Consider the following 23,040-nt stretch of genomic DNA (forward strand, 5'->3'; position numbering starts at 1 on the left):
CAAATATAATATGGAGCAATAATGAAATTACCCCACAACGGCCGACCCCGCTAGCATCGGCAGTTGGGGCCTTCGTGATTAGATTACCGCCCCCGTAATGATAATGGAACATCGTTTTGACAGGTGCCAGGTCCTCGTTGAAGTGTGAATTGAATCAGAGTTCATTTCAACAGCTCAACAGCCAGATAGCAAGATGGAATTTATAATGCCACTCAACACCGAGCGAAAGTAATACTTTGTAACAAATTAGTTTTACAAGGGTTTCGAGTGTTGACGTTCGGGTTGTAAAGCGCAATTGAAATACATTTGTTGAAAAACTGCTGGCTTTTTTTGTTTTCAAGTGATATTTAATTAATCCACTTAAGGCCAATAAAAACCAATTAAATAAAATACTAAAAAAACACTCGTTTTAAATGCGAGTGTAAAAAAGTTTTTGATTTACTTTATTGTCGAAATTAACAGACACTTTGTGGCAAATTTTAGAATCATTCTTTTCCCAAGAGAGCTTCGGCCTCCAGTTTCCCTGGGAAAAGTCTGAGTGTGAGTGTGAGTGTGAGTAGACCTATATTGATTGCTTTCAATTAAAATACCGCCAGCTGTCTGCCGAAAAAGTTGACACGGCGTGCCTTTGTGTTAATTCAATTTCACGAGACTATTTCAAAGTTTTCGGTTTTCAGTTTTCGGCTGAGAGGCAGAGTGGCGTTATATTGACAGCAATGCCTGTGGCTAGATCCTGTCAATTCTATGCGGGCATTCTAGACGCTTTTTGCTGGCCCATTGCCAGGCCAATGACAGAGTGTTGGACAGAATCTGAGGGGGAGCTCGGCTTTCATTCACTCACTCAACTTTAATTCACTCTCCAGGAGCTTCGGTTTAAAATTGAATTAGTTTTTGCGCACACAGAAAGTTTTTATGCGAACCTAATGGGCTGAAACAGAATAAAAGTCATTAGCAGGTTTTAAAATAAAACCCTAACGCTTTTCACTATGGTTTATTCATTATAAATAAATTGTAGCTGAAAGAGGTTTGCTATTGAAAAGATTCAGTGTTATTAATAATTTGAGTTGACATAATTTGAATCCAGTAAGGGGATTAGCTATGCTGTACTAAAAATATAACTTTTAATATTCAAATGAGAAGGTTATTCAAGCAAAAAGGTTTTTTTGTACCTTTTGGTTAATTTATTCCTTTGATTAGCATTTGAAATTAGTTTTGTGATCCCGACTAATGCTTTCGATGGCTACAGATGGTTTGATTTATCCTGGTAATCATTGTCCCAGCTTAAGTGCCCATTTGTGGGATTTGCCCGAAGGCCGATGCAAATGCCCCTGCCATTGAATGCATTATTTCGCCAGCAAATCCCTTGGAGACCGGGAGCTTTTTCAGTCGCCGTTGTCCTTTGACGATGGCCTGCCTCCCATTGCCATGACATCGAGTGGCATTTGCGGGGGAAATATGGCAGGACATTTGTCTGCGGACCGGGCAGCTCGACTCTGCGACTCTGCGACTGAGCGACTCGGCAGTGCGCTTATCAAATATCGTGTCATATAAATGTCCTGCTGGCTCAGGCAGACACGCATAAAGGTAGTTAGCGTCGAAGGAGGAGAGTGTAAGAGTGGCAGAGCGGAAGTGGAGAAAGTGAAAGGCATTTCCGCTAACGAAACCGAACCGAGCTAAAGCACAAAAAGCACAATACAAAGCGAACAAAAAGGTAATCATCTAAGCGCGACGGGCGCCCAAAGTAGGCGGCAAAAACTGAAACAAATGACTCTCTATAAATACACACGTAGCATTGCCCCATTCACATTCCTCAGACCCCCACATCCATCCATTCACATCCACATCCACATCTACTTTCGCATCCACATCTACATCCACTTCCACTGCCACCTTCGGTTCCCCGATCCGCCCGGATCCAAAGTTATAGCAAGTCACCGGGCAAAGAAAGAAACTTTTCGCTATGTGGGTGCCTGGGTTGCTGGGTATTTGTGTCTGCGACACAATGAAAAATGCAAAGCGCAAATGAGTTGAAAACTTTGCCATAAGTTTCTGTGCGTACGACGTGCAATCGCAAAATTAAAGACGACTTTTAGGCTTCTTACGAAATCTGAGAACTTTGTTCAACAGATACGCGAAGGCATCGCGACAAGGCCAATTTTGAATGGGTACATTAGCTGCTCTTTAAATTCCGACTTCTCAAAAGGAATACTTCATACAGCCTGAGTCTTGTTATAAAATATTCAAGAAACAGAAAATGTTACTAAACTTGCTGAAACATAATTTAATGCACAATGAGAAAGGAAAACTTATTTCATAAATCAGTTTTAAGTAGAGAATAGTTTACATTTCTTACACTCAAAAGAGCATTTAATTATCGCTCTGCAGAATGTTTGAACTTTTCAAATGGCAACTTCCTCCAAAAATTGTTGGGAAAAGGGCTGTTTATCAGTGACAAGCCAAAGGCAAAAAAGACATGGGACTTAGAGCCTCTTTTTGAGGAGGTTCGTTAAGACCAAAAGTGGGTGGACTGACATCTGCTCATTCTGCAAAATGTTGGGTAAACATTGGGACGCGGAAACGCAAATATTATTAGCATTTTGCTCGACTTGTTTTTAATGTGCAGAATAAATATCAACGTGTACAACGTGAACGACTTCAACGAGTGTGGTTCCATTTTAGAGTTCGGTTTCGGCCTTCTTGGCAGCCAGCTTTTGCAGCAAAGTCAAAAAGCTGAAGGCCTGTGTTACCACCTGAAAAATAAAATTGATTTTAGGTAATGTAGTTTTTAGATATTTAAATGTTTCCTTACCGATCTTAAACGATTCACATCCATGACGTAGAACTTGCCGGCAGTCACGTGAACCGCCCGTCGACTGTTGACCAGGAAGATGAGGATGTCCTGGCGGACTGAGTGGGCGTGCTTCCACCACGCCCCCCTCCAAAAGGCATCGCCGGAGCGAATACTGTGCCTGCTCAACAGTTCGCCGCAGTAAGTGAACATCAGCAGTTCGAAGAGGGTCAGTCCCAAGTACTGCAGCTGATTGACAATCCGCAGGACCTCTCGAGTCCCGGAAACACCCACGAACACCAGCAGGCAGAGCTGGAAGGTAATCTGCAGGGATTTCACCAGGCAGTACGGACTGAACAGGTTCTCCAGCTCCACGGCACAATGCAGGACGAAGCGGTGCAGACGGACGCACTCCACCAAGGCGCTGTGGAATACATTTCCTTTGCCAGGACATTTACGTCCTGCACACATCACCAGTAAATCAGTCGGGTGCTCCTGCAGCACGGCATACTGATTCAGTTCTCTAGTTGAGTCCTCCAGCAGTAACTCATTTTGCAGCATGCTGAAAAAAAATATTATTAGCTGAAACTCTCAAATAAAGAATGTAAAATAAAAAGAGTTTAGCTTTCTCTAATTTGAGTTGTACTAATTTAAACACGAATTAACTTTTGTTATTCGTTTTGTATATACCTTTTGGACAATAAAACTTCATATATATAACTTTATATTTTTTTTTTGAGGTGTCGTTTTGTAGCCGTTGTGAACTTATCATATTTGAGTACCAACCTCAGGCCATTTGCGGACTCGCCCTCCAGCAACTTGGCATGGGCGTCCATGTTCTTCAGGCTGCAGAAGAGCACATCGAACTGTCCCAGCAGCAGGAGACTGAGGGTGACAAACAGCGATCCCCCGAAGCCAAAGGTCAGGCCGACGAGGACCTGGCCGAAGAGCTGGGTGGCGTACACCGCCGAATATGTGACGGGGGCGAGAGCATCGAAGGGGTACCAGCACTGCAGCGGGAGCATCCGGATGCCGAGGATGAATGGCGTGACGCCCCAGGAGATCACGCCCAGCAGGCAGGCCATTATCCACACGGCCGTGAAGTTCCAGGACTTGCGGAAGGCGGCATGGCTGCTCACAAAGGTCACGCCAGCCAGCGAATGGTGTCGGTACTCGCGGTTTATGTGCTCCATATACGCCAAGAGTCGCCGGGAGCGGAGGCACCAGTAAATGGTGCCGTAGCCGGTGAAGAAGTAAATTATGGTCATGGTGAGGGCGTCGGTTATGGCCTGCAGCTCACCGCTGGGCAGGACATCCAGCGTGGTCTTCGTGAACAGGACACCCAAGTGCAGCGAGGTGAATATCACCATGGAGCAGTAAGCCTTGGCCAGCAGATTCCCGCCCAGCTGCAGCCACTTTGGCCACCACTTGGGCAGCCGGGGAAACGGCTCCATGCCCATCGCCAGTTGGAGGAACTTCAGCAACCCGAAGAGATTGCGCTCCCTCGCCGGATCCAAGTGAATATCATATCTGATGTCCGCATCGACGTTGCCGTGGAACTGAAGACTGGCCATCGACTGGCTTTTCCGCGATCTCAGCTCGATTCGAACTACTTATGGTGGGCTTCAGTACTTCGGGACTGCTATTTAAGGGCCCCTAAATTTATGCATTAATGAGTTTTTAAAAGTTTTCCCGACGAGGTGTCTGGGTGGGCGTGGCTAATAATTAACCGACTAAGCCTAATTGCCCCGAAAGAACTTTCCGCCGAGTTGGCGAATATTTCGATACATAAAACCTGGATTCACACGAAGCGTACTTACAAAATATAATTTACAATGAGTTCAAGGTTGAATTACAAGCCGAAGAAGAGTTTATCATTGTCTGCTTAGGTTTATTGCAATAAAAGGTGACTGGGTGGGCGTGGCTCATAATTAACCCAGTAAATGACTTTTAAAAAGTTTGTAAAAGTTTCCTCACTGTTTGTAACTACAAAGCTTAAGTCGCACAACAAAGTATAATTGTACTCTTCAATTAGTTGCCTTTAGGATTTATGATAATAAGGTTTCTTATTTTTTAATGAGAGCATACTCTATAAATTCAAAAAAGTTCCCACAATTGATATACAATGATTTAATGATATAATTATAATAATTAGACCATTATAAAATATCTATTGCAATCCACCTGCAATAAAAACACATATTCAAACCCCAACCGCAGACAATTTCCTATTGCGTCTTTTATTGTATCCAGTCACTTTAACCCATTATTGTCATTACGCCATTTTTCATTACGGGTAATGTCAAACTTGACCTTCGGGCGATGGAAATATCCTTGGAAATAATTGCCGCGCATTTGCATTTATCGAATGTGAGTGTGATAATCCATAAAGGCTCTTACCCACGCCTAATTGCCCCAGAGCGTGGCATTCAACATTCGAGAGTTCGAGAATCGAATCGAATGAAAGGAAACGGGTGAAATGGCTCATAGAAAATGCTAATTGCCGGGTGAACTTCGCACTCCTTGCAGGTGGCAAAAAGCAGCCATATGTCGGCGTGTCGTGATCATGTAAATTAGTTTTGCCAGCAAGGTTTCGGTATTTAATTAGCCCCCGGCGACATGCAATTAGCTCAACCAAATACTTTGCGAGTGCCTGACTTTGACAAGTGTATTTGCAGCGATTTGGGTGCACAACTTTCGCCCGGTCACCCAATATAAATGCGAGCTAATTTAATTCCCCGGGGAGGTCCTTCGTTTTATTTCCAGAAATTGTTACACACTGTTGGCATAATGGGGCTCTGATATGGCCTGCGGCTTTATGTCTGAGTTATCTCTGCCGCTTGGCAGCTACTTGTCCAAATTGTTGCCGGGCCGTAAATGATGAAACTTTACAGTCACCCACTCCGCATCCCGAATCCTGCGAATCCTGGGCACTGCGACTTACGTGTCAGTCGGTTTCATTATATTATATATGCATGCGGCCCCAATCTCTCAAGTTCTCCAGTCTGTCAGCCGTTTCTCACGCATGTCGGGAGTTGTTTCGAGTGGAACTCACCTGCTGTGATTTATTCAATCAACTTGTGCGACGTGGCACAACAGCTCAGGTTGCCTTTATTATTTAGACATCTTTGTTGTCTCCGCCGATGCGGCATGCGCCATGCGCCATGCGCCTTATGCGAGTTTAATGTCACTCGCCGGCGAAACAAACTTGCCTGCCACATTTAATCTGCATAATTTTTATGAAAATTACAACAAAGAAATGAGGCAACTCGGCGCGGAGACAGCGAATGAGATACAATTTCACTCATAGCAAAAGAAATTACTTTTAAGATTTTCAGGTTCTGTGGCGCAGCTTTAATTACAATCGCAGGAGGTGTATTTTTTACCTGAATAGCTCTTTTAATAACAACAATATTTGCATTGAATGTTTATGGCAATTTTAATTCATGGCCATCCTTTAATTTTTTGCTTACACAACTGAATTATTACAAAATTATTCATATTTTATAGCAAAAAAAAACCTTTGTAAATAAACTTTTAGGAATTAGGGATTTATTGAAGTTCTTTTTGTTTGGCCAAAATTGATTGAAATAGTTTTGCTGCAAATCTCCTGATGTATTTAATCTTTGCGTCCAGCCCACTCGCTTTGCAGACTAACACAATTCAACACTCGTTCATTATATATTCCAGTAATCCGGTAATAAAATAAAACTAAAAAAGGGGATGCATACATTTTGCTTTGGCAGCACCTGGCGAGCGCAGAGTTTTTAATTAAATGTCGCAACGTATGAAAATAAAATAGATTCCCCGCCACCTGGAAAAATATTTTTTGAGCTTTGCGCTTTGCCCAACCTACCAAACCAGTTTATTTAAACCGAATTTCCGAGGACCTGGAACCTGGCAGAACCGCAGGATGCGATTGCATTGTGCATCAAACTTTTTAATTAATTGCGCTGGCCAATTTTTTGGCGGAGCCAAACTCGGTAATTGCAACTGAGTGTTGCAGGGGCAGGTGGCAGGCACCGGGCAGCCGGAGTGGACCACACGGACATCGCTAATTTGTTGCCGCCAGACAACCGGGAAATGCGAAAAAGCGGGCCAGGAGAGTCAATCAGTTGGCCATTTGTATGGCGGATGGTGGGTGGTGCTGTGTTGGAAGGACCCCCGCCAAAGGGTCCTTCAGTCACGCACTCCTCTCGCCTCATGTTTGCTAATTTATGCGCCACTGCAGCCGCAGGGCGACGTTAAACAGAGAACAGCAAAAGTTTCCCAACTCGCTGTGAACGGGAGAAAAATAAAGCATGCAAGCCGAGGCCTAAAATACCCTTTTTTACCAGTCGCTAGAAAATGATTTTCTTGACTTGCAAAATAAGTAAGAATGTTTTACAAATATTTAGTTTTCAAAATGTAACTTTCCAGTGAAAAGTTATTTATGGAAAGGCAAATAATTGATTGTAGCTCACACAGAAAGGGCATAAAGAGGAAAGCTGGTGGAAGAGCGGAAAATAAAATGAAAATGTGAAGTGGAAAGTGGGAAATGGGAAATGGGAAATGGGAAACAGGAACAGGATCGGAAGAGGTCTGGCTGCTGGCAACGCCTGTCATTGTTTTTGCCGCTCTTGTTCGCGCTTTAAACTTTGCTCTCGCTTCGATTCCCCGCCCACATTCATTACACATTGATGGCCAAGTCTCTCGTCTGTTGTCCTACCAACCCGCCAACCAGTCATCCCGCCCCCTCCCCCTCCCCTTCACTCCACCCCCTTCGCTCCTCATCCGCTTTACAGTCGAATGTTGCCTTTTATTTCCTTCGGCCGCTGCACAAAACAATTTGTCAAACAACAAGCGAAAAACTTTCTTCTCTCGGGGGAGGCGAAGGTTCAACACATTTCCCCGTTTATGAGACCCCGTTAACCCCATGGAAAACCATTTGGTATTAATAGAAAAACTTTTAAGTTTATTTTAATTTGATTCCGTTTATTATTTGTTTTAAATTTTGTTCTACAGATTTATGCATTGCATTCAAATCGCAATTATACACTTATGAATTATTTTACTTTTAAATAAATTCACAGGAACTTTCAAAATCTAACATTCCTTCAGGGTATCAGTGGGTTAAGGCTCGAATAAGTCTGTCCCCAGAGGTGGGAGAGAATACAGCAGATTCTTTAAAGTTTAAGTTGAGTTGGCAACTGATACGATGAACATAAACTGCCGGAGTACAAATGCTCGACTCGCATAGCTAACATCCCTCGAAGGCTTGACTTGAATTTGCACAGTTTGTTAGGTCGTTTTGTTCGGCAATTTTGTGCCGCCTGGCAAAAAAGTTTCTAATGCAATTTTGCTAAATATTTTCGCTCTGATTTCGCTTGGCGCCCCCCAGAAAATAGTTGAGCTCCCACCACGATCAAAATGTCCCAAGTATAAGCTCGGCGGTCGGGCGGCACTTTTTTTTTTTTTGGCAAGTGAAAACTAAACTTTTCGACCTGCCAAATTGAGTTTGCAACTTGGAAACCGTCTCAACTGACAGGCCACATATGAGGCTAATTCAATTTGAGGTAAGCGGTGGCACTTTATCCCTTTTGCCACGCCCCCTGGCAGCCACCCGCCCCGAAACTACAATAACAATTAGCATTAACACATTGATGAGGCGCCACCGCCTTTTCCTCGTTCTGTGGTCTGTTGTCCTAGTAAATGTGGCAGGGATTTGCTTTTGGCGCGTGTCTCGTAAAACGAGAGTAAACTTAATTACTGGCTGGGATCTGCAGCAGCAGCAGCTGCTTGTTAATGCGGTTTTGGGGGAATTCCCCGCCACGAGAATGTGTTTGCTTTATTATTGTTTAGGCCCCGTCCTCCTGCGGGCGCCTTCGCAAATGTTTCACTGTAATTAACGCCCACGACCGAGCAAACAAAATCCTCCCGAGCACACGCGACTATAGAGAAGCTGCATTGGCAAAACTCAGTCAAGGGTTACCTGTTCTGCGGTTGGAAGTGTCAGAAGCGATTTACAATTAATTGTGGTTGATTAAAAGGAAACCGCCCTTTAGACAAACAAAGAAAAACGAACATAGGCCGGCGTTCCACGGATTAAATATCAAAAAGAAAAGATCTAAGGTCTAGGCGAAAGTATTAGAGCTTTTATAACACGTAAATTAATATCATTTCAGCTTACAAGAGGAGAATACAATATATATATTTTTTCTTCATGACAAGTAAATTGAAATGTTTAATAGAAATCAGAAGAATAGGTTAACCGGCCGATTGACCCTCGTTCATATCTTTGTTGTAGCTTAAGTCCAAGAAGAATATGTAAATGTAAATGAAATGCCTTCCAATTAGCGTTCGAAATATGTGCTCGTTAAATTCTGATTTGGTATTCAGGCGAACAAAGTCGTCAGTGTGCAATTGAAAGAATCAGTTGACGTGGAAATTGGAGACCTTGACTGCAGCCAAAAGGACAACAGGTGAATAGTGAACAGGTAAACTGGGTGCCAGACAGCCAAGCTGTGGCATTTAAGCACCTGGCTGCCCTAATATTCAATTAATCACATTATGCAGGCTGTCTACTCGGATTAGCAGACCTTTGCCGGTTAGCAAGTAACACAGTAATCAACCGAACCGAATCCGAATCCGACTCCGAATCTAAAACCGAGCAACGTCTCGGCTGGTTATACAAACAACTGCTGGCCAGTCAATTACGGCGACTCGCCAAGGAAATCCAACTAAATATTTTATTATGAGCCAGCGTTTGTCTTGATTATGCGCCAACTCGCTGGAGGGGAGCGTAACTAATTGAAAACTTGCAAAAGTTTCTCTCATTAATAATAAGCCACGCCAAGAGCCCTGCCCACTATTTGCCTACCAAGCGAAGCAGTTTCTCGTCCTTCGTCCTGTCCTCCAGCCAGTTTGATTTGTTGTAAATGATTTAATTACTTATTGCAAGGCGCTAGGAAAGCTATTATTAAGTTGTATGCCCGCCAGGCCGCACTAAACACGCGTATTAGATTAATGTTGTGATTACAGAGTCATCCTCATTGGCAGATACTCTACCAAATTGTAAATACATATGTATGTATTCAATTAAATAGCATACTAAAGAATAGTTATTTATAAAAAATGTTAATTGTATTTACATTTATACCCTTTTTTCTAATTTATAATAAATCCTTCTTTAATTTTATTCCGTTTTCTATCCTTTCTTACTATTATTGTGCACACAGCTGTGTAAACCACGTCGTCCATCTCCGCTGTATTTTGAAGCGTTAACGAGTCGCAATCGCTTATTGCATACTTTTCAGCTCCCGGCGAGGGGCTTCCCCCTTCTTATTCCTTATTCCGCAGGATTCACGTTGGCAAGGACTCAGCTCCTCCTATTGAATTATGCATATTTCGTTGCAGGCAGTGGAGCTTGAAGTGAAATGGTGGCTGGAAGCTGGCTGCCCAGACAGCAATCTATTCGTTTGTCAGGAGTCATGGGTGGTGAGGGAAATTGTTGAGGTGTGGGGGGCCGCAAATAGAATTATTACCTCAGCAAAGTGTTGATAAATCGTTTTTGCAACAAGTCAATCATTAAGTAATTTAAAACGACAAAAAGCACAAGGTCAGTTGACCAGACCTGTGGATGAGCTAGTATTGTTGAGTATTTTCTTTAAATTATTTCGAAATTCTAATAGAGTGGTTGAATCAGCAATAAAAGCGGTTAAAATAATATATTAATAAAGAAATACGTATGAAACATAGAGAAAAATATTATTAATGACAAAAAATCCTTCGAGCCGGATTTGAACCAGCGACCTATGGATTTCTATTGATTGTATTTCCAACTACAGTCCACCGCTCTACCAACTGAGCTATCGAAGGTCGGTGAGGGACGTCGAGATAGAAACGTTGTTGTGAATCGGGACTCCAGCTATCAGATAAGTAAAGATATATGCGGATTAATTAATCAGAGGCATTTATCAGTTTAATTTATTACAAATAGTTAAAAATAGTACTTCTATTTTTATACATTTTTTACTTATCTTTTTTGTCATTTTTATTGTATACTAAAAGACTTAAACAAATTGGAAAAAAAATGACAAAAAATCCTTCGAGCCGGATTTGAACCAGCGACCTATGGATTTCTATTGCATATGTTTCCAACTACAGTCCACCGCTCTACCAACTGAGCTATCGAAGGTTGAAACCATGTGCGGCCAATGAGCAGTTTGTGCACACGAGCGAGCGAGACGACTACTGGTTGATCGTAACAAATGACGTCACATTGTAGATAAGCAACCAGTTTATAAATACAAAATACAGTGCTAGTATGCTTTTGAATAATTTATTTTAAAATATATGTTTCTCCATTGACTATTAAAGGTTGTAAAAAATTTTGGGGTTTTTCCAGTTCAATAATAAGTAAATATGTATGTATAAATATCAAATTTGCTAAATCGACCAAGCTTTTACAACCAATTAGAGCTTTAAAACTTTATAAAGATGCCGGCCCATTTCCAATTTAATGAATGAAATGTGAAAAATTTGTGCAACGGTTCAATCCTTTTTGCAACCACTTTGGTAAATTCTCGGTGGACAGGAACCTTGACCAGCTCTCAATTGCAACAGATAGCCCTGCGTCCGTCCATAAGCCAGACTCCCAAGGAATTCAATCAATTATGCTACGTATACGCAACGCATGCTGCAAAGTTGTGGGTGAGCACGAACAAGTGCAAACTGAAATCCATTATAGCCATTTGCAAGCTGGCAATTTGTGCAAGGGAAGGAGGGGTCGTCGTTAACGAGGTCAACAGCAAAGATGAGACAAACTCAATTTCCCAGGCAGAGAAAATGCAATAAAATGGCATTTTTAATTGAAAAATTACAGCAACAACTTGAGGGGCGTAACCGTAATCCTTCCTGTTATCTTCGCTCCACTCGACAAAGCGGATAGTCCCGTAGCTTCAGGGAGATGGTGCCCTTGACCAGGAGCTCCTCCAGCCGGGCCTCAGTGCTGATTCGGTAGCTGCGAAATATCCGGGAGAGCAGCAGTTTCATCAGGATCTGGGCATATCGGTAACCGATGCACATGCGCAGTCCCTTGGTGAAAGGAACGAAGGCGAAGGCGTGTCTTGGTGGTGAATCCACTCCGAAATGTGCCTCCGGATTGTAGGTACGCGAAAGTGGACCCCAAACCCTCTCGTCCCGCTGCATGTTGTAGATGTCTATGCCGATCTGGGTGCCACGAGGGATCAGGAACTCACCGTCATCCCGCAGCAGTTGGATGTCCTGATCCGCCGATCGAATGACCATTGGAACAGGAGCAAACAGCCGCATGGCCTCGTTGATCACCATTTCAGTGTATTCCAGTCGCTGCAGCTGCTCCAGTGATATGTCCCCAGTGGGTGGCAGTTCCCTGACAAGCTCCTCGTGCAGCTTCTCCTGGTAGCAAGGATGCATGGCCAGGCAGAGAATAGTGAAGTACAAAGCGGTCGACGTGGTTTCAAAAGTCTTAAATAAAGTAAAGCTAAAAAAGTAATAATACAAATTAATTGGAATAGTCCTTGTACTTACTGCTGCAATGGTCACATTGGCCTCATCCCTCACATCCTGCCAACTCAACTGGCCACGTTCCACATGTTCCCGCACCTGTTCGATAAAAATGGCCTTGGACTTGCTCCTCATTTCCAATTCCGTTTCCGGTGGCCGTTGCTGCGGATTAGCATTGGCTGCCACCACCGAAACAATCGGTTCGAGTAGCTGCCGAAAAAGTTACCTGTTGGTCATGGGTCGAAATCGATTGGATAAACGGCCTACCTGCTCTATAAACCCAAAGAGTATGCCGACAACCTTTTGCTGCAGACCAAAAAGCCGAGAGCGCCGGTATATAAGCTCCGGATAAAGCCAGGGTGATAGCATTCGTTTTACACAGACTTCAGTTAACCTGAAGGGATTCACAATTATACAACAAGTTAATATGTAAACTGTTTTGGTTTCTTTTCAAATCAAAATCGCCTAACCCATTATAAGCCTCAAATATAGCCATGGATCCATCGTGCTGGAAATTCATTTTCTTGCCCATCGTTGTCTCTGCAAAAGATAAAGTTCTAATGCAAAAGATTTTTAAACAATCTTTCTACTCACGGCAAGCTGCTTCCAGGACGATTTTCTTGAGGATTTGATAGATCTCAAGCCGCTTGCCATGCTGCACTCCTTCAAGATCCAGCTTTTGTATAAGGACCTCAGCCTCGGCATTGAAGATGGGCAGGAAGTTGCTGAGGACCTGCCGACTAAAGGCGGGATTAATGAGTCGACGATGTTTGTGCCAACGCGGAGAACTGGATGTAAATAGTCCGTCACCTATAGCCGAACTCAAAAATCGGTAGAAATCGCCTTTGTTCGTGCAATGTGTCGAGTTGAATATCTGCTCTACGCTGTATGGATCGTTGACAAAGAGGAAGCACTTTGTGCCCATCCAGGATATAAAGGGGGCTTTAAACTGTCGTGATAGGCCGTCCGTGTACTGCAAAAAGCTGGCAAAAAGTTGAGTTATCGAGGGCATTTAGGAATATCCTTCACTCTTACTCTCCGGATTCATCATTTGCAACCCCATGCCGATCAGGGGCCAACCAATTGGTCCACGTAACTGCCAGGCGGCTTTGTAGTACCTTCGTCGGCTCCACAGGAAGTATATCCAAACCAGCAGCAGCCAGCCGATTAAAATGATGCAGGCCAGCATGTCGTTGAACCCCTATCCGCAGTCCGAAATTTAATTGCTCCACGCACAACGTTCGAATTCTGACTGAATCTTCTCAGCTCTGAGCTTCATTCAGTTTTCTATATATATGACAACCTCATATTGTCAATTGCTGCCAAAAACTTTGGCCAGACTAATTGGCCTTTTTATGGACTTTTACTTAATGATTTGTATAAGCCTTAGCTCCTGAAAGCAACCTTCTCGCTCGGCTTTGCGACCGCAACTCATCTGGTTTTCCTGCATTTCGTCTGATATTTTGCTATAAATCGGTCGAAAGAGGGGTTTGTACCTACCTTTGAATATTAACATGTTTTTCTAACCGAGGATTACGCATTTGCGGCTTTAATGCGGCGCTTTCCATGCCCACCGCGATGTGGGTTGATTCTCGGTTGGGCAGCGATTTTTATTCCAGTCGCGTGCCTCTCAAAATTATGCCAGTCAATAATAATATGCACCACGCCAAAGATACGTTAGATAATCGCAGATTTTTAATACCCTGACTATATAGTGCTCTAAATGTTGGGATCTGAAAAACCGTTCAGCTATTATAATATGAACTAAAAAAAAAAGAATTGATACTTTATTCAAATTAAAAATAAATAAATGTTATTAAAGCACCCACATTACGAAGTAGTCGAGATACAGCAGATGCGTGAGCGAATCCAACGAAACAATTCCGAATAACATTTACACTGCCATTAGGCATAAATTGAGTTTTTAAATTATAATATTTATTTGCTATTAATATTTTTACAAATTTTTTTATTTGTGGTGTTTGCGTTTTCAATTTTGTTCAACAGTACTATGTTATTTATCTGTGTGTATTTGCCTTGATTTAAATCGGTTCCTTTCGGTGTTTGGTTATCCTTGTGTTATTTATTCCACTATGTTTCCACCGAGTTAGAGACACAAGCCGGGGTTATTAGTTAGTAAAACTTAGTGCGCTAAGTGTTGAGTGAGCTTCCTCGGATTCTGCAATGGATTCTTCATAGGATCTGGACCTAAACAATGGGTCCACACAAATATTCTGAAATTTAGCACTCTTCTTATGTGTAAGCTAGGTTTAAAAGTTTGCAAATATTAATATTGTTGTGGACGTTGCGTTTCCAGTTTTGTCATTGGTTAGATTTAGTTAAGAGATTTTGGTATAAATTGCGATATTATAATATGCAAAGGCCTTGAATCAATGGAAGCCAATCTTGAGGGTTTGGTGTTAAATTTCTCTTGGGAATCAAATTCGGGATTGACAGACCAAGTACTAGACCGTACTTGACTTGCAGATAGTACATAGATTAGTGTATAAATATTTGCCAGTCATATGTCCTTAGTATATCTACCATATATACACAATCCATATGCCTATATGCTTGCCTTATCCTCTCAGGGGACTTTAAGTTCTTCTCACTTTACAAATAAGTTATCCATTTATTGTCAAAAATATTGACGACTCGCGATTGCATTATTCCTGGCATTACACATGAGTTGTATAATATGATTATTAGTTCTACCTCTATTTATATCAAAAGTGATCTGCCCAAGTACTTAGGTAATTGTTTACAATTATACCACCTTGTGATTAGCGGATTAAATTCAACTTTGTGGCCAGTTAGTAAACCACCATTGTCATATTTAGTCTGCAGTTATAGAAACTATTTCATCAGAGGCGTAGGCCCTTCGCTAATGTTGTTTTCGAAATGGAATGTTAATTAACTTTCATCTTAGATTACTCCAATGCATATTCCCCCTTTCAAAAATTGAATATTCATTTAATATAAATATCGTTGAAAGGGCGAACAAGCCTCGGATGGCCAAACATTGCCTAACAAGTCTATTTGCAAACTCTGGGATGTTTGTGGGCTCAATAAAAATATATACTTCCGCTTTAAATGCTGCAAGCTGTAGGATTTTATTTGCAAACAAACTTGGATAAACGAACAAAAATTGCTGCAGGCTTTTGTTGCTTTGCTTACACTATATGCAACCCGTGCAAATATATTACGCTTGTATATATGTATACAAAATAAACTTTGCTTTCACATTGACGCTTGCATAAAAATATTAATCAAAAACATTGGTTTTAGTTTTTTTCGCTTTGAGACGGGGACTCAGACGGTGCAATTGTTTGGTTGTGAATTTTTCTGCGGGGATTTAAGCATGGGTTTAAAAGCTAAGGGGATTATAAATGGCTTATGAGTTTTGATTAAATTTAAATTGTAGTTCTCTTGGTGAGTTTTATCATTTCGGTTTATACTTAGGCACAATACATTTATTTTGTTTTATTTTCAGTTTTCACATGACTTGTTTTTTTTTTGTTTTTATTTTTTTGTAGCTGTAACCTTTTGCTAAATATTTTTTGCTTCGCTTACGACTAAATTCTACGCATAAAAACGTGTGTATATGTGTGTAGTGTGTGGATGTGTTGGTGTTGTGGCTAATTATTTCATATATTATGGGATTAATTTTGCATTTTCTGCATTAATTTCTACTACAATTTAAACATCTCAGCCGCTTGGCAATTATTTAAAGCTTTTCACAATCATTTTCATATATGCAAATTAAAAAATACAATAGGATTACAAAATCTGGTTAATAAATAATTTATATTTCCGTAGTTTTTGTTTTACTATTTTTCACGCTCCGTAAACGCGTGTTGGTGTTTCTGTTAGTTTGTATGGGTAGTTAACCTTTGCAAATTTCGTTCCCACGAAGTTTAATACAAATATTGCTTAAGTTTCGCATATAGTTTCTTATCAACGCAAAATGCATTACCAATTGGTCTTCTATTATCTATAATGATAGATAAATCAACAGGGTTATAAAATGCTTGTTTGACTGAAGATAAACGGCATTGAGCTGGGAGTTCCAAACTGTCAAGTTTTTTGTCGAAATACTCGACTGTACCCGATGCTTGCCTATTTTTAACACAATTTTATTTTTAACATAAAATTTAACGCACAAAACTGCGATTACAAAAAATATTGAATTACAATAGGCATTTTGGGGGACTTTAAACTATACACACATTTCGCTTTCAAGCAGCTTACACACTTTTCGCTTAGTTTTGTTTTTCGTTTTAACAAAATATGCGCTACGTTTTCTACGAATGCTACAAAGTAGACAACAATTTAAATTTTATCTGCTCCTCATTCTGCTTAGTTTGCTTTTGTTGTGGTGCTATTGATTCTTAGATACTTTATGACTTGCTTCTTTGTATATGGTGATTAACTCTCCGCCTGCTGGTTGGCCGTGAATTGAGTGATTCCGTCTTTCTCCATGGATTCGAGGATATCAGCTACGTACACGGCCACATCGGTGTGGCTCGTCTCCCCACGTCGAATGAAGGGCATCTCCAGTAACCGGCTGTATTTGGGTCGATCGCTCTCCTTTTTAATCAGGCTTAAAAAGTAAAGTCATTGTTAGATGCTAGTATCTTTCTCTACAAATTTCTCCGGTGCTTACCAAGTATTGACAAAATCCACAAACTCTTTGGAAAACTCCATGCCGTTGTAGGAAGTCATTAGTCTTGGCGGTTCACCTTGCACGACCTTTTAAAATAAAATAAATAATATAATAAATCGTATTTATTTTATTTAAGTTTTCGAAACTTAGTTTATGGTTATTAGTGTATTGTCAAATATGAATAACAAAATTATAGATATATATAGATATAGATATAGTCGTATCTTAACAGCAATGTCTCATACCTTGTAATTAGGTGAATAGATTTTACTCTTACCTGGCACAACTGCTCGAAGACCGAGTCCCATTTGCGATATGGAAAATTGCCTGTCGCCACCTCCATCAAAGTGATACCCAAGGACCATACATCGCTTCGCACATCGTAGCCCTTGGCGCGCTCCGGATCAATACGTTCCGGCTGCAAAGAACGCACAAAACTGTAGTAACATTTTTGAAAGCTTAAATCCTTAAATTACCGCCATATAGGGCCTGCAGCCGGCATCCTTGGTCTTAGCAATCGAATCAACTAGCTGACCCGAAATGCCAAAATCACACAGCTTTATGTCTCCGCGTCGGTGCAGCAAAATATTACTGGGCTTCACATCGCGATGAATGATCTTTAGCTCCTCCTTAAGATAGTTAAGGGCGTTGACCGTGGCCACTGTGATCTTGGCCAATATGGACTCTGGAATGTGCCGCTGCTGCTTCTCGTAGATATACTTGTAGAATTTGTCTAACGATGTGTCCATAAGTTCCATGCAGATCCAGCAGTCGCCCTCCTTGAACAGCGCCCCATAGAACTGAACGATGTAGATGCACTCGTTCGACTTCATGACCACCTCCAGATCCATGAGAAGCTGCTTCTGCTCCTTCTCGTCAACGGTAGAGCGGATGCGCTTAACGGCCATTACCTTGTCCAGTTTCTTAAAAATCATCTTGTTTACCGCCCCGAAGGCGCCTCGTCCGATTTCACCCTCATCCTCGAGATCGTCCGAAGTAAAAGTGTGTGTGTTTTCAGCGCCCTCGCCAAACTGTAGCTTCCCGCAGGCCTGCTGACGAATTCGCTCACGATGGCGATCGGCGGCGCTGCTGCTCGAAGTCGCCGGGACTGCAGGTACCTGACTGCCGACCAATGGAGGAATCTGCTGTTGCTGCTGCTGGGCACCAAAACAACGGGACACATGGTTTTGCTGCGATGAGGAACTTGAACCCGAGGAGGTCGATCCAGACGAAGTGGACGATGTGGACGAGGGTGGATGGCGAATGCTGAGGTTATTCAGGCTGAGCTGATCTGGGGGATTGCGTGAGCGACTGGATCCAGCTGAGTAAGATATAGGAAGATTGTCATTATTTACAGCGTACCATGGCTTATCACCGCTGCACCCGATTCCCCTAACTATGCGTCACCCTACAAGTTTGTGTACCTCCTTGTCCGAATGTGTGTGATATGCGTGGGCAGGCGGTCGAAAACCCTTTAGTACTCACTTGCAAACAAATTTTTCGGTCGCTCGGCCATTGTGTGCGGGGCTGGCTAAAAGTATCGATGTCCCTTTGTGTGCCTGTCCTAAGGATGTTATGTTTTGTCCGTTTTCTGCAGGCGCCGCGCCCCGAATACAAAGCGTCGATTTGGGCTTCCTTCAGCCCTCCAATCGCCTGTTTTGTGGGTCGCCTTCGATTGCCTCTTCGCCGGATGAAACGCAACTATTTTTATTAGCAACCAAGCGCACTGATATGCACTTTTTCCGCGATTTCGCTAAACATTTACATAAATATCAACCAAAACTTAAAAGACCTAGAGATGAAACATAGATTATTTGCAGTTTATCGATAGTGCACCGCAGTCCTATCGGCCAACTTCCGATAGTCAACCCTGCATGGTAAAAAAACTGTTAGGTTATTTATTTACATTGTTAAATGTTCACAGTTATCAAACAAAAAAAAACTTATAATGTTCATTTCAAATTTCGTTTTATTTAAATATAAAATATCAATTTATAACTAATTAGTGAATCCTAATCCGTTTTAATTAACCAACTTAGATTAGTAGCAAAAGTGACGTCACAACTGTCAGATGCGCACGGCACCTTGCTATCAATGCTCCATTTCAATAACCGCTTTAAAATCCAAAATCCGTAATCATGTCCAGCGGATTTCAAATTTCGTTTTATTTAAATATAAAATATCAATTTATAACTAATTAGTGAATCCTAATCCGTTTTAATTAACCAACTTAGATTAGTAGCAAAAGTGACGTCACAACTGTCAGATGCGCACGGCACCTTGCTATCAATGCTCCATTTCAATAACCGCTTTAAAATCCAAAATCCGTAATCATGTCCAGCGGATTTGTGCGCAGCAGCTACAAATTATTCGTGGGCAACTTGCCGTGGACGATCGGAAACAAGGAGCTAAAGATATACTTCTCCAAGTACGGGCACGTGGCCAACGCGGAAGTGGTTTTTGACCGGCAAGTGGGACTATCAAAGCACTATGGATTTGTGGTGTTCAGCCAACGGGATGCCTTTAACAGCGCATGCAACCAAAACACCCACTTCCTCGAGGGCCGGGTCCTCACTGTGCAGCGGGCAAATGAAAGTCCGCAAGGGCAATAGATAATATTATGATTGATTTAATGGTTATTTCGAAAAAGACCAGAAGGCATAGTTTCGAAACAGATTAGTTACACAAGAATGTAGCGATTAAAGTACTAAGGATCCAAGTTTTTCTTTATCGTTTCATTTTTTGGGAAGGTAGAACTTGCACTTGGTGCCAACCACGTCGGCCACACAGGTGTGTCCCAGTTCGGTAATCAGCGACGACAGCTCCTCCTTGATGTCGTCCACGAGACCGGGTCCCTCGTACACCAAAGCCGTGTAGATCTGGACGTATGACGCTCCAGCCTCAATCTTCTCGAAGGCATCCTGACCGGAAGCCACACCTCCGACTCCAATGATGGGTATCTTACCATCTGTTAGGTGATACATTTGGGCAATCATCTCCGTGGAGCGAGCCTTGAGTGGCGCGCCACTCAATCCTCCTTCCTCCTCGGCCAGCTCATTGCTCTCAATCTGATCCCGCGACACCGTAGTATTGGACACAATCAGACCATCCACACGACTCTTGTTGCGCTTGATAACCCACACGATGTCCTTCATGTCGTCCAGGGACAAGTCCGGCGAGAGTTTTAAAAAGATGGGCACATTCTTGTTCTTTTCCAGGCTAGATTTGGCATCATTGACTTGCTCTAGAAGCTCCCTCAGCTTCTCCTTGTTCTGCATGTCGCGCAGGCCCTTGGTGTTCGGACTGCTCACGTTGATGACCAGGTAATCCGCTAAGGGACCGAAAACCCGTACGCCCTGCACATAATCCGCAATTGGGCTCATGGTGGTCTTATTCCGGCCCAGATTCACACCCACCACTCCATTAAAGTCCTCCTTGTTGCGTAGCGTGCGCAGCCTCTGCAGCACCGCCTGGTGCCCCTCGCTATTAAAGCCGTAGCGGTTGATAATGGCCCTTTCGTTCGCCAGCCGAAAGACCCGCGGCTTAGGGTTGCCCTCTTGGGCTGCCGGGGTAACAGTGCCCACCTCTATGAAGCCAAATCCTAGATCGTTCAGTCCGTCGACCGCCTCGGCGTTCTTGTCGAATCCCGCCGCGATTCCTATCGGATTACTTAGCATCCGGCCAAAGAACGGAGTGTGCAGATTCTGATCGTCCTGGTACTTTGACACCGGACACACGCGGTACTTGCAGGCCAGAACGGCTAGCTGGTGACTGGTCTCCGCCGGAAGCAGCCGAACCGCGGGCATCACGAATGTGCGAAACAACTTGTCCTGCTTTTTGTACGCCGAAATGCCCGCCACTAAAGCTGCGGCTCCAACCGTAACGATTCCCAACGAGCGCAGACGACTCTAGGGAAAATTCCATATTAAATGGGCTTTGGTTTAAGCCATACTCTACTTACAATTCTTCTGGCCGTGCTTTTCGCATTCTTCAAGTGGTCCTGATTCATTGCAACTAATCTCGGACTATCGATGATGTCCGATAAAGCGGGAAAACTATCTGGTCGTACAAAAAATAAAAATGCAAAACATGTGCGAGGTGTACATTCAAAATAGAGTTAATTTTGAGAGACAATTCAACTCAAGCCTGCCGAAAGAAAACCAGCTCCAAATATAGACAAAAATTTAAGAAATACTCTTTGAATTAATTTATTAATTAGAAATCATTAATTTTAAATTTGAAAAAGGTTTAAGATTACGTCCAGGTGTCTGGCATGAGTATGTTTTATATTATCCCCAAGTTTAGCGGGTCAAAAGTTTACCTGTCTTACGACGCCCCTGGCACTCAACAATCGATAGCCACCTTTGCCATCTCTACGGACTGAGTCAATTTGTTATGGCCAGCTGAAATTTAGATCTTTCGCAATAGAAGAGCAGGATTGGAAACCCGGGGCAACCATGAAGGGCGGAACCTTCAGAAACACCCAGTGGGATCCCACGCTGCTGTCCTCACAGATCGTTTCCATGCAATTCTGCGTGTACTTTACACTTGGCCTACTGGTCTTCGTGGCCAGCAAGTTGTCCGGGGATAACTACAGCCTGGATCATTTGTTCGAGTACCATGTATGTTGATTGGGATCCTGACCCGCAGAACTTTATTACCATAGCCTAGTCACATTTGATCTATTTTTGTTTCAAGGAGATTCACATCTACGATTTGGGCGGCAGATTGGTGATCTGCGCATTTCTTCTCAATGCGTTCCTGGCTTCCCTGGCGCTGTGGTGCATTGTGAGACGGGCCAAGCTCTGCCTGGACTTTAGGTGGGTATCTCAAATACATCAGAAAGAACAGAGTACAAGAATAAAAGGATCAATGATGGTTTCGATTTGCTAGTTATATTTTATTACTCAATACAAAAAATCAAGGCAAGATCATTAATAAGCAGGACCAGTTATTTTAACAAGTTGTCTATAATTTAACTAAAGAAGGCATACATAACTTAATAACAGAATTACATTCTTTTGCATTAATATTTTGAAAATAATAAGTGTGTAATAGAAAATATTGCCTGATAACCCATCTCACTGAATATGCAATTTTGTTTTCTTCCGTAGCTGCACCTTTCACGTCCTGCATTTGCTCATCTGCTGGTGGTACAACCGCTCCTTTCCTGCCAACGCATCCTGGTGGCTGCTCAACGTCATCACCGGTACGATAATGTGCATAGGCGGCGAGTTCCTTTGCCTGCAGACCGAAATGAAAGAGATTCCGGTGGGCTATGCAGCCCTCAACCAAAAATCAGACGTCTGACTCGAACCATAAACTTGTGATGTCTGCTAGCTTAACCAAGCCACCCCTAAACCAGCTTCTTTGTACATGTAATTTATTGTTAAACTACCGTAAGATTACATAGCATATATACTCTAAATTGTAAATCCTAATCAGTGTAATATCTGGTAAATGAACATGGGTTTTTGTTTTAGTTCAAGTTCCTCCGGAACTGCAGCCGGAGGAAGGGAGAACTTGATCCCAGCATCGCTGTAGTTCCTTGATAAAATTGACCAAAATTGCACATCGCGGGGCACAAACATCCAATAACTGAAGGCAAGCATGAAGGAAACGATCAGCGACCCCAAGAGGAGCAATATCCAGCACAGACCTTGTTGCGGTTTCTGCATATTCGGCAAGTTTACGTGATGGAGGCCTGAAATTGACACAGCTGAGGTCCGCAAAAAACGAGTATCCACCAAAAATTCCGGACAGTTCTCCAAAGTACTAAAAAAAACGGGGTGTGGTTTACTCAACAGCCCACGCTGTTTTAAATGCCAACCACTGATCGTGGAGCACAAAGCTTTGCTCTCCGAGAAAATTTGTATGACAAACAATTCGACAAGCTCCCTTGGCCTCCAGTAAACATCACAGCGAACTAATCAAGTTCGCCTAATCTAATCTAATTAGTGAGCGGGTAGGCAGCCGCACGATCGTCACATCCTCCTCGTTGTTTGCTGCACTTCTATTTACATTATGCCCCCCAATTTGCACTTTCAATTAGTCTGATTGC

At 42.6% G+C, this 23,040-nt stretch overlaps 7 protein-coding genes and 2 non-coding genes across 10 annotated transcripts; 2 read left to right on the forward strand and 7 right to left on the reverse strand.

The window, feature by feature from the left end:
• Positions 1-2,652: 2,652 nt before the first annotated feature.
• On the reverse strand, positions 2,653-4,362 carry LOC108099307 (putative odorant receptor 85e). Its single transcript, XM_017202700.1, has 3 exons — positions 3,575-4,362; positions 2,810-3,350; positions 2,653-2,750 (listed from the first exon to the last, which is right to left on the reverse strand). Exons 1-3 carry the CDS (start codon positions 4,360-4,362, stop codon positions 2,676-2,678), a joined length of 1,404 nt encoding a protein of 467 aa, XP_017058189.1. The 3' UTR covers positions 2,653-2,675.
• A 6,189-nt stretch (positions 4,363-10,551) lies between these two features.
• On the reverse strand, positions 10,552-10,645 carry Trnay-gua. The gene is made up of 2 exons: positions 10,609-10,645; positions 10,552-10,587 (listed from the first exon to the last, which is right to left on the reverse strand). It is a non-coding gene; the product is annotated as a tRNA-Tyr (tRNA).
• Positions 10,646-10,870: 225 nt separating this feature from the next.
• Trnay-gua lies at positions 10,871-10,964 on the reverse strand. Its single transcript has 2 exons — positions 10,928-10,964; positions 10,871-10,906 (listed from the first exon to the last, which is right to left on the reverse strand). It is a non-coding gene; the product is annotated as a tRNA-Tyr (tRNA).
• A 591-nt stretch (positions 10,965-11,555) lies between these two features.
• LOC108099282 (probable cytochrome P450 313b1) lies at positions 11,556-13,707 on the reverse strand. The gene is given in 5 exon segments (XM_043209050.1): positions 11,556-12,274; positions 12,338-12,523; positions 12,581-12,707; positions 12,784-12,853; positions 12,908-13,707. Coding segments are annotated over 5 exon segments (1,566 nt in total). The 5' UTR covers positions 13,503-13,707; the 3' UTR covers positions 11,556-11,686.
• A 1,688-nt stretch (positions 13,708-15,395) lies between these two features.
• LOC108099556 (dual specificity mitogen-activated protein kinase kinase 4) lies at positions 15,396-18,780 on the reverse strand. The gene is made up of 5 exons (XM_017203141.2): positions 18,465-18,780; positions 17,456-18,300; positions 17,257-17,397; positions 16,980-17,065; positions 15,396-16,916 (listed from the first exon to the last, which is right to left on the reverse strand). Exons 1-5 carry the CDS (start codon positions 18,493-18,495, stop codon positions 16,742-16,744), a joined length of 1,278 nt encoding a protein of 425 aa, XP_017058630.1. The 5' UTR covers positions 18,496-18,780; the 3' UTR covers positions 15,396-16,741.
• Positions 18,781-18,933: 153 nt separating this feature from the next.
• LOC108099617 (28 kDa ribonucleoprotein, chloroplastic) lies at positions 18,934-19,698 on the forward strand. Its single transcript, XM_017203239.2, has one exon. The coding sequence runs from the start codon at positions 19,313-19,315 to the stop codon at positions 19,589-19,591; it is 279 nt and encodes a 92-aa protein (XP_017058728.1). The 5' UTR covers positions 18,934-19,312; the 3' UTR covers positions 19,592-19,698.
• LOC108099615 (dihydroorotate dehydrogenase (quinone), mitochondrial) lies at positions 19,593-21,115 on the reverse strand. Its single transcript, XM_017203238.2, has 2 exons — positions 20,941-21,115; positions 19,593-20,887 (listed from the first exon to the last, which is right to left on the reverse strand). Exons 1-2 carry the CDS (start codon positions 20,986-20,988, stop codon positions 19,715-19,717), a joined length of 1,221 nt encoding a protein of 406 aa, XP_017058727.1. The 5' UTR covers positions 20,989-21,115; the 3' UTR covers positions 19,593-19,714.
• Positions 21,116-21,342: 227 nt separating this feature from the next.
• Positions 21,343-22,444, forward strand: LOC108099457 (protein SYS1 homolog). Of its 2 annotated transcripts, none has more exons than XM_017203004.2 (3): positions 21,343-21,601; positions 21,651-21,799; positions 22,094-22,444. In XM_017203004.2, the coding sequence occupies exons 1-3, from the start codon at positions 21,437-21,439 to the stop codon at positions 22,287-22,289; spliced, it is 510 nt and encodes a 169-aa protein (XP_017058493.1). In that variant the 5' UTR covers positions 21,343-21,436; the 3' UTR covers positions 22,290-22,444. The 2 variants fall into 2 exon arrangements, with proteins under 2 accessions (XP_017058493.1, XP_017058494.1); XM_017203005.2 differs by having other exon boundaries at positions 21,678-21,799.
• Positions 22,346-22,905, reverse strand: LOC108099458. The gene has a single exon (XM_017203006.2). The coding sequence runs from the start codon at positions 22,655-22,657 to the stop codon at positions 22,421-22,423; it is 237 nt and encodes a 78-aa protein (XP_017058495.1). The 5' UTR covers positions 22,658-22,905; the 3' UTR covers positions 22,346-22,420.
• Positions 22,906-23,040: the final 135 nt, after the last annotated feature.

This window comes from Drosophila ficusphila, unplaced genomic scaffold (genome assembly GCF_018152265.1).
Source record: "Drosophila ficusphila isolate 14025-0441.05 unplaced genomic scaffold, ASM1815226v1 contig_791, whole genome shotgun sequence".
Taxonomy (NCBI): Eukaryota; Metazoa; Arthropoda; class Insecta; order Diptera; family Drosophilidae; genus Drosophila; species Drosophila ficusphila.